Source organism: Palaemon carinicauda, chromosome 31, assembly GCF_036898095.1.
Source record: "Palaemon carinicauda isolate YSFRI2023 chromosome 31, ASM3689809v2, whole genome shotgun sequence".
Lineage (NCBI taxonomy): Eukaryota > Metazoa > Arthropoda > Malacostraca > Decapoda > Palaemonidae > Palaemon > Palaemon carinicauda.
This window is the reverse complement of record NC_090755.1, coordinates 68,972,413-68,982,412: the sequence shown is the minus strand read 5'-3', so window position 1 is coordinate 68,982,412 and position 10,000 is coordinate 68,972,413. Positions and strand designations below refer to the sequence as shown.

Sequence of the window (10,000 nt, the reverse complement as noted above, 5' to 3'; positions counted from 1 at the left end):
CAGCCAGTCTCCACCCAAGTTAGGACTAGGGAGGACCAAGCAATGGCTGCTGAGGACTCAGCAAGTCAAAACCGCCACTCCTTTTTCTCAAGGATAGTGAGGTGGCAGACACTAAATGAAACTATCGCTCGAGCTTGGTCAAGACTTAAGCCCCAGTCCAGCAGAACGCTATGAAAGGACGTTTCCAATAGGCTACCACAACTGGAGTCTAATGATTCGCTGCTCATTTTGCTGTAAGTCATTTCTTTAATACTTCAATGTACACAAAGTATTTTCGCATGTTTTCTTTGTATCTCGGCTGATGCCATCCTGCTTTTCCAACACATTGTCACTTGCCAAATAATAATAATAATAATAATAATAATAATAATAATAATAATAATAATAATAATAAATGTCTTTGAAAGTCTCCAGGATAATTACAGAAAAGTTGAAACAAACGTTCAGCTTTAAGAGTTAAAATATACAATAATAATAATAATAATAATACGTGATTGGCTTAACAGCGGCCATGGTGCTGGCATCACAATCACTACCCAGCCATTAAAAATAGAGTAATGGGAAATGCAATAAAAACCCGTCTATTGTATTTGCAAAGTTCATTGAATATCCATCTGCCTTACAAACACCCATAACAATAATATAAAACAAACCATATTAATAAACATAGCAATCCAAGACGCTACACTGAAAGGAAAACAGGTATACGCAGCAGCTCTCAATTAAGTCTACGGCTCGCAGCCTAATTGGCCAATTAAAATATACGAACGGAAAGGATGAAAGCGCAGTATAGATCATTCACTAATAGGTTAATGATAATGCAATCATTCCCGAATATAGAACAAAGTATAAACTTTAAAATCGACGACTAGTTTACCATTTACTAACCAAAGCCATTAAACTAGAGTTGGTGGTTCTCTCTCTCTCTCTCTCTCTCTCTCTCTCTCTCTCTCTCTCTCTCTCTCTCTCTCTCTCTCTCTCTCCAGTAAAACACACTTGTAATTTGTTTGATAATCAACAAGTTTGTTGTTTCCCCTCCACCTCATCAAATATATCCTACGTTATTGTTCGTCTAACAAAACAACCCTCATAAAATGTTTAAAACACATTAATACACAATATTAGGGGCGAATTCCTTCAACTGTAGACTTGATTTTTCGACGTTGCTGGAATTGCGACCTTTACTATTACTGTACCAGAAACTACAAACATTCAAACGGCCAACATAATATAGCCCGTGGAACCTACAAGCTTCAAATACTGCTACTTCCATGTAGCCATTATTGGCGATGCCGTTGCAGTTTTTGTTGGTCTTTGTAAATGGGAGTAGCGCAGCCCTTGGTTGGTGATGAAGTGCGCTAACTTCTCCCACCAAAATCCAAAAGCGAGAAACATTGAAGTTGCCACTTAAGTAGCTAGTCGATTAAAGATTATTTCAGTCTTATGCATCATGAATACGATAGTAAAGGAAATATACATAAGCCATGAATAAATCTTGAAAGTAGTACTCGTGTTACGGAAATGCTTAAACATAAACTTGAAAGAAATGTTTAGGAAATGTATAAAAACCGTGATAAATTATTTGTAATACGTCGCAGGGAGGATGAGACAACATTCAGCGTGGTAAACAGTAGGGTACCTATATGTTTTATTTGGGTACTCAGTACAGGCTGTACAGCTTGGGTCAAGGGTAAAACAAGTTGGTCTTTTTCAGAAAAAAAAGAAAAAAGTGGGGGAGAAAAAGTGGTATTTGTTGATAGAAGCTAGGCCGATAATTAAGGAAACCCTTTGTAATGAATAAAGTTGATGGCGAAACACTGGGCTGATGGAAAACATTAAAGGAAAACAGAGATAATGTTAAAAAAAAAAAACTGGAAAATGTGTGAATGTTGCCAGAAGGAATATTGCAAAATGCAAAATAATCTTTGGTAATGACTAGTGTGCAATATGCACCTCTGTATCTACAAGCCTCGGGGTATTGGGAAAGAAGGGTCCTCACATAACGCGAGCGTGCGCAAGATCCTTAGCCTATGCATCTGATGTATTGTCGTTGCTTTGGGAAAAGATTGAATTTATAATTTAATGAAGACTATATTAGTAGAAAAAAAAACTTTCACGAGGCATCCAATGGAAATATTTATTGCATATCAATCAAATAACCTTGTGGAATTCACAGAGAGGGCAAGCACGTCTTTTGGCAATAACTGCATCGAACACTCATATCAGTCGACATATTACTATAGCGTACTACACCCAGCGTGGTAATTCATTAGAGTATTATGAATCACTAAAGACAATTGTCCCTGTATCAAGAAACAAATATTGATACCCAGAAATAGATACAAACAAGACAATTAGTGAAAAAAAAAATCCACCTACCTTCTCACTCCACCTCGATACCACCCCCAATATTTTTACATGATTCCATCCATCTTATTCTACCATCACCACTCTCTCTCTCTCTCTCTCTCTCTCTCTCTCTCTCTCTCTCTCTCTCTCTCTCTAAGAAAGTTGCTTCGCTTTAAACATATGCATATATTTTTTTTTATTTGTCTCATAATTTACATTAGTGTATATAATTAATGATCCATTTGATTCTTACCTGCCAGTTGACTGATTAATTTATGCATTATCCCTCTCTCTCTCTCTCTCTCTCTCTCTCTCTCTCTCTCTCTCTCTCTCTCTCTGTGTTGTAGTGGTATTGTAAACGGTTATTAGAGTGAGATATATAAAGGTATGATGACATAGTAGAACGGTAAGCAAATGACTGATGGTTAAGCGACTGTAATACTTCACATGATGGCTACCTAGGAACATGAATGTTGGCATGGTTGCAGAAATTACTTTATCACACAAATGTATAATGATCGGTTTGAATAGGTAACTGGTTGTAATTACTATATGCCTTAAAAATAGAAATTGGGCCATTTACAGTACCACTACCACCCACAAGCGAGTAGCATATAACAACCCACTGGATCATTAGATATACAATGAAATTATACATACAAAACAAATTTAAAGTGAATGTACTTTGAGAGACAAAAACAAATTTAGAGGGAATTTACTTTGAGAGAGAGAGAGAGAAGATTGGGGCGGGGAGCTGATGATGGTAGGAGAGGGATAGAAGACGTTGGGGGGAGGGGAGTATCGAGGTGGAGGGAGTGGGTAAACCGAGCTTTTTTCAGTTTTGTTCGTATCCATTTCTGAGTTATCGAGATTTTTCTCTCGGTACAAGGTCAAGTGTTATTATTCTTTACCATTAGTGACTGACGATAGTCTTATAATTACCACACTGGGTGTAGTACACAATAGCAAAATGCCGTACTGATACGAGAGTTCATTTCAGAGTTATTGCCCAAAAACGTGCTTACATTCTATGTGAAACCCAGACCCACTTTCTGCCTAGTCGCCCTAGTGCTTATATGTATACACACGCGGTAACATAAGTGTAATATACTAATTGTATACAGAGAGCATAATGCTAAATGTTTTGTTTCCATTATTCAAATTATCTAGAAACATACTGCCCCCAAATACAAGTAGACATATTTAATAAAATGCAGACCTATTGTGGTTAAAGTAAAGCAGCACACCACAGCCTCCTTGCTTTTAAACAAGATATATTTCACTTTAAAATCGGGTTCAGACCCACTTTCCATAATAAACGAATTTCCTTCCACACACCACAAAAATACTTCTTAAAATTAAATAAATGTAATAACGCCATTCTTAGACAATGAATATATTATTGAATTTACATAATTTGGTCAGTTTGACCAGGAGCTGTGAGCGGAGTTGTGCACCAGGTGATACTAAAGAAAGTGGGGACGGAGGTGAAGCACAAGGCTAACCAGTGGGTTCAGGTGAAGCAGAATGCTAACCAATGGGTTCAGGTGAAGCAGAATGCTAACCAATGGGTTCAGGTGAAGAAGAAGGCTAACACATGGGTACAGGTGAAGTAGAAGGCTAACCAGTGGGTTCAGGTGAAACAGAATGCTAACCAGTGGGTTCGGGTAAAGCAGAAGGCTAACCAGTGGGTTCAGGTAAAGCAGAAGGCTAACCAGTAGGTTCAGGTGAAGGAGAAAGCTAACCAGTGGGTTCAGGTGAATTAGAATGCTAACCAGTGGATTCACGTGAAGCAACAGGCCAACCAGTGAGTACAGGTGAAGTAGAAGGCTAACCAGTGGGTTCAGATGAAGCAGAAGGCTGACCAGTGCGTTCAGGTGAAGCAGAAGGCTAACCAGTGGGTTCAGGTGAAGCAGAATGCTAAACAGTGGGTTCAGGTGAAGGAAAAGGCTAACCAGTGGGTTCAGGTGAAACAGAATGCCAACCAGTGGATTCAGATGAAGCAGAAGGCTGACCAGTGGGTTCAGGTGAAGCAGAAGGCTAACCAGTGGGTTCAGGTGAAGGAAAAGGCTAACCAGTGGGTTCAGGTGAAACAGAATGCTAACCAGTGGGTTCAGGTGAAGCTGAAGGCTAACCAGTGGATTCAGATGAAGCAGAAGGCTGACCAGTGCGTTCAGGTGAAGCAGAAGGCTAACCAGTGGGTTCAGGTGAAGCAGAATGCTAAACGGTGGGTTCAGTTGAAGGAAAAGGCTAACCAGTGGGTTCAGGTGAAATAGAATGCTAACCAGTGGATTCAGATGAAGCAGAAGGCTGACCAGTGGGTTCAGGTGAAGCAGAAGGCTAACCAGTGGGTTCAGGTGAAGGAAAAGGCTAACCAGTGGGTTCAGGTGAAACAGAATGCTAACCAGTGGGTTCAGGTGAAGCTGAAGGCTAACCAGTGGATTCAGGTGAAGCCGAAGGCTAACCAGTGGGTTCAGGTGAAGCAGAAGGCTAACCGGTGGGTTCAGGAGAAGCAGAAGGCAAACCAGTGGGTTCAGGTGAAGCAGAAGGCTAACCAGTGGGTTCAGTTGAAGCAGAATACTAACCAGTGGGTTTCGATGAAGTAAAAGGCTAACCAGTGGGTTCCGGTGAAGCAGAAGGCTAACCAGTGGGTTCAGTTGAAGCAGAATACTAACCAGTGGGTTTCGGAGAAGTAAAAGGCTAACCAGTGGGTTCCGGTGAAGAAGAAGGCTAACCAGTGGGTCAAGTGAAGCAGAAGGCTAACCAGTGGGTTTAAGTAAAGCAGAAGGCTAACTAGTGGGTTCAGGTGAAGCAGAAGGCTAACAAGTGGGTTCAGGTAAAGTAGAAGGCTAATGAGTAGGTTTCACTTAGAAGGCTAACCAGTGGGTTCAGGTGAAGCAGAAGGCTAACTGATAGGTTCAGGTGAAGTAAAAGGCTAACCAGTGGGTTCAGGTGAAACAAAATGCCAACCAGTGGGTTCAGGTGAAGCAAAAGGCGTACCAGTAGGTTCAAGTGAAGCAGAAGGCTAACCAGTGGGTTCAGGTGAAGAAGAAGGCTAAACAGTGGGTTCAGGTAAAGCAGAAGGCTAACCAGCGGGTTCAGGGGGAAGCAGAAGGCTAACCAATGGGCTCAGATGAAGCAGAAGGCTAACCAGTGGGTTTAGGTGAAGCAGAAGGCTAACCAGCGGGTTCAGGTGAAGCAGAAGGCTAACCAGTGGGTTCAGGTGAAGCCGAAGACTAACCAGTGGGTTCAAGTGAAGCCAAATGCTAACCAGTGGTTTCAGGTGAATAAGAAGGCTAACCAGTAGGTTCAGTTGAATTAGAAGGGTAAGCAGAGGGATCAGGTGAAGCAGAAGGCTAACCAGTGGATTCAGGTGAAGTAGAAGGCTAACAATGGATTCAGGTGAAGCAGAAGGCTAACCAGTGGATTCAGGTGAAGCAGAAGGCTAACCAGTGGTTTTAGGTGAAGAAGAAGGCTAACCAGGGGGTTCAAGTAAAGCAGAAGACTAACCAGTGGGTTCAGGTGAAGCAGATGGCTAACCAGTGGGTTCAAGTAAAGCAGAAGGCTAACCAGTGGGTTCAGGTGAAGCAGATGGCTAACCAGTGGTTTCAGGTGAAGCAGAAGGCTAACCAGTGGGTTCAAGTAAAGCAGAAGGCTAACCAGTGGGTTCAGGTGAAGCAGATGGCTAACCAGTGGTTTCAGGTGAAGCTGAAGGCTAACTATTGGGTTCCAGTGACATAGAAGGGTAGCCAGTGGGTTTCTTTTAAACAGAAGGCTAGCTACTGGGTTCAGGTGAAGGAGAAGGCTAACCAGTGGGTTCAGGTGAAGAAGAAGGGTAACCGGTGGCTTCCGGTGAAATAGAAGGGTAACCGGTGGGTTTCTTTTAAACAGAAGGCTAGCCACTGGGTTCAGGTGAAGGAAAAGGCTAACCAGTGTGTTCAGGTGAAGAAAAAGGCTAACCAGTGGATTCCGTTGAAGTAGAAGGCTAACCAGTGGGTTCAGGTGATGCAGAAGGCTAGCCAGAGGGTTCGGATGAAGCAGAAGCCTAACCAGAGTGTTCAAGTGATGTAGAAGGCTAGCCAGTAGGTCCCGGTGAAGTAGAAGGATAACAAGTTGGTTCCACGGGGGGGGGGGGGGGGGGGCGGGATAGGGAGCTAATGGAACGCTAAAAAGATTCCTTAGTACTGCCTACAGTGCACCTCAAGTTGAACTCTCCCCTGTGGAGCATATGAATGAAATTGATTCTTCCTGTTGAGTATAGTTAATTAATCTAGTAGAGCTTGTTTAACAACGGGACTCTAGGAATTAACAATATCACCTAAGGCTGAAGTTCCTATAATCTTTCCTAACTAGGAGAATCCCGATGAATTCTTATTGTCCAATAGTGATGATTTAAGGGAATTATTAACTGAAAGGGCGTTTCCCTGTTGTCACAGGGACGTTGTAAATTCATCATAGGAAGACGGTAATGCTTGTATCACTAGGCCTAAGCCTACCCAGCTTCGTAAATCAAAATTTAGTAAGCAGCCTGTTACGATGTTTACCCCTATCGTCCTTTGCTTTATAGTGGATAAGATATAAATATCCGTTATCATAATGTGAGTTTAAATCTTGAGGGAGCGATGGAACCCTTATCATAACTCTGTGTTGGGGCAATCTAAAAGCAACTGGCTATATGTCAAAGCATGAAAAAATAAGGATGCTCATGATTTACTTATTTAAAATCAATTTTTACTGTTACCTGCGTGGTAACAACCGATTTAATGGGTAGCTTTGCATAATACTTGTATTACTTTCTCATATTATTAACTAACACGTAAATAAAAAAAAATACAACTACATGGTAACACCATAAAACCTCATGAAAGATGCAGCTACACTTGATATGAAAAGTATCACGAGGTGAAGTGTTGAAGTCCATACTTCTATACTATACGGTATAATGGCGGGAACTAAAAAAATACTATTTTATTAAATAATATATGGAGTAACAAATTTTAATAAGTCTTACTGTAAAATACATTGGTTGTTTTGGAAAACACAATATAGGCATTATAATAATAAAAAATACATATCTCGCAACTCATCTGTGTGACGTAATTACCCAGCATGCTCAGCTGACTTCATCAACTAATGCGGGAAATAGTATTTTACTTGAAGTGTTCGGATAATTAAATAGTGCGCGGAATAGTGTATTATACAGGAAGATTAGTGCCCAAAATACACGTGGTAAGTATTACACGGGTTCTACTTAACGTCATTTATTGAACAGTAAGATAATGAACACTGTATAAGCGAACGGTGAATGTAAATCCTCGATTTGAAAAAAATGGCTTCCCAAAGCCACCGTCTTGTTGCTTACCTTTAAAGAAGACGCATTTTCATTTTCGTAGAGTCAAGCAACACTTAGAAGACGATGTTGTAATTCCATAGGACGTTGCCTGCATTCGTGGACAAGCGCTCGCGCACACGCACATAAATATGAGACGTTTCATACGGAAGCAAAGAATTTAAATGCCTCGAAGTATCACTCTGGGTCGCTGCTCGTCACGTTATTGGAACAACCGGAGGGAGGAAGAGGGTGGAGCGTTGGCTTTGGTGTTCGTTAGTTTGTTATAATAAATCTTATGGTAACGTTTTTGGAGTTGCGTTGAATGCTTTATTAGTTGGTAACGGAAGTTATGTTTTGATAAGGGCATATCTCCGTTCAGCTAACATTTTAAATATCGTTTGCATGATTTTAAAGAGTTTGCTGTATGAGTTTGAATTATAGGCGGAGAGTCACTCCCCCACTCCAGTCCCCCAATAGAACACTACTTACAATCCCCTATTGTGCCTTTAAATTGCAGCCGTCTAAGTTATACAAAAACAGTTAAAATTACTGCTAGTCTAATTTCCTTATGTTTCTTGAATCGAGAATGATAATATCCTTTAAAAATACAAATTTAAAAATTGCTTGGTAACCATACGTACTCTACATACAATACGATATAGTGGTAGGCTATGTTGAGCTCTACAAAATTACGATACATTCTGCTTCATGGGAATTCCAGTTGCCTTGCTAACAGGATTAAGAACAACCTTAAATTTCCCTTGGGATATGAATCGTGCAAGGCTCATCGTCGCTGTCTTGGGCTTTCCTAAAAGAAAAAAAAAACAATGGTAGAGTACCTTTTTACTAGTTTGGATACTACGGGTGAACTGAACGTGATGTCTTTTGTAGTTTTAGTTTAAAGTTATGATAACTAAATCAATCACGAACCTCCTGAAAACGTGGGTAATGTTATATAAGCCGTCAAACCATACACTCCCCCCCCCCCCCCATAAAAGTGTCCACCTTCCTATTCTCCGTACAAACATAGTCATCTAGCATGATGTGATGTCATTATTATTCAGTGGAAGAGTGCCTCGGTACTCTAGATTTTTGCATGTGTAGTTTTATGGATGGAATCGTTGTATTTGTTCATGTGGTATTGTACAATCTACCTAATATAATAAAGAGCAAGTGTCAGGCTATATAGTTTTATAATTAGATTACTTTCCTGTCACGGCCCCATTATTCCTCCAAGCTCCCAGCTCTCCTCGTCCCTCGTGTAGGAGGGAGAGGTAGTAGTCATACTGAGTAAGAGGTGTGTGTGAGCATATCTAGTTATTTAGCGGTCATTTTTGACGGGTTACGTACACTAGGTTATAAAAAGAGTGTTGGAATCAAATGCCGATTGAAATTTCAGTAAAAAATGCTTAGATTGATCGTTGAATCAAGTTTTTATCTTTGATTTTATCAAACAAACCAGCACAATATCGATAACCGAAATATGAAGGCATTTTGAATATTACCTGTAGATAAACATGACATTATATATATATATATATATATATATATATATATATATATATATATATATATATATATATATATATATATATATATATATATTTAACTGGATTAAGAACAACCTTAAATTTCCCTTGTGATATGAATCGTGCAAGGCTCATCGTCGCTGTTGTGGGCTTTCCTAAAATAAAAAAAAAAGAAAAACAATGGTAGAGTACCTTTTTACTAGTTTGGACATTACGGGTGAACGTGATGCCTTTTGTAGTTTTAGTTTAAAGTTATAACAAAATCAATCACGAATCTCCTGAAAACGTGGGTAATGTTATATAAGCCGTCAAATCCTACCCTCCCCCCCCCCCATAAAAGTGTCCACCTCCCTATTCTCCGTATACCCATAGTCATCTAGCATGATGTGATGTCATTATTATTCAGTAGAGGAGTGTCTCGGTACTCAAGACATTTGCATGTGTAGTTTTATGGATGGAATCGTTGTATTTGTTCATGTGGAATTGTACAATATACCCAATATAATAAAGAGCAAGCGTCAGGCCATATAGTTTTATAATTAGATTACTTTCCTGTCACGGCCCCATTATTCCTCCAAGCGCCCAGCTCTCCTTGTCCCTCGTGTAGGAGGGAGAGGTAGTAGTCATACTGAGTAAGAGGTGTGTGTGAGCATATCTAGATATTTAACGGTAATTTTTTGACGGGTTACGTACACTAGGTAATGAAAAGAGCGTTGGAATCAAATGTCGATGGAAATTTCAGTAAAAAATTTCTTACATCAATAGTTGAATCAAGTTTTTATCTTTGAAT

General features: G+C 40.1%; 2 protein-coding genes and 1 long non-coding RNA gene across 3 annotated transcripts in view; all 3 read left to right on the top strand.

Moving 5' to 3' along the window:
* The first annotated feature begins 4,196 nt into the window (after nucleotides 1–4,196).
* On the top strand, nucleotides 4,197–4,625 carry LOC137624782 (putative uncharacterized protein DDB_G0279653). The gene has a single exon (XM_068355734.1). It carries the CDS (start codon nucleotides 4,197–4,199, stop codon nucleotides 4,623–4,625), a length of 429 nt encoding a protein of 142 aa, XP_068211835.1.
* A 21-nt stretch (nucleotides 4,626–4,646) lies between these two features.
* LOC137624781 (putative uncharacterized protein DDB_G0271606) lies at nucleotides 4,647–6,090 on the top strand. Its single transcript, XM_068355733.1, has 2 exons — nucleotides 4,647–4,886; nucleotides 5,812–6,090. Exons 1-2 carry the CDS (start codon nucleotides 4,647–4,649, stop codon nucleotides 6,088–6,090), a joined length of 519 nt encoding a protein of 172 aa, XP_068211834.1.
* Nucleotides 6,091–7,458: 1,368 nt separating this feature from the next.
* The window catches only part of LOC137625010 (uncharacterized), a 591,442-nt gene continuing 588,900 nt past the window's right edge, over nucleotides 7,459–10,000 (top strand). The window contains exon 1 of the long non-coding RNA XR_011040797.1: nucleotides 7,459–7,578. This is a non-coding gene — a long non-coding RNA (uncharacterized lncRNA). The remainder of the gene's footprint in view (nucleotides 7,579–10,000) is intronic.

Bases quoted from the DNA above. Each gene is read 5' to 3' on its own strand.
- LOC137624782 (XM_068355734.1), top strand. From the start codon at position 4,197: ATGAAGCAGAAGGCTGACCAGTGCGTTCAGGTGAAGCAGAAGGCTAAC.
- LOC137624781 (XM_068355733.1), top strand. From the start codon at position 4,647: ATGAAGCAGAAGGCTGACCAGTGGGTTCAGGTGAAGCAGAAGGCTAAC. The intron at 4,887-5,811 runs GTGAAGCAGAAG...CAGTGGTTTTAG, and splicing joins AGGCAAACCAGTGGGTTCAG to GTGAAGAAGAAGGCTAACCA.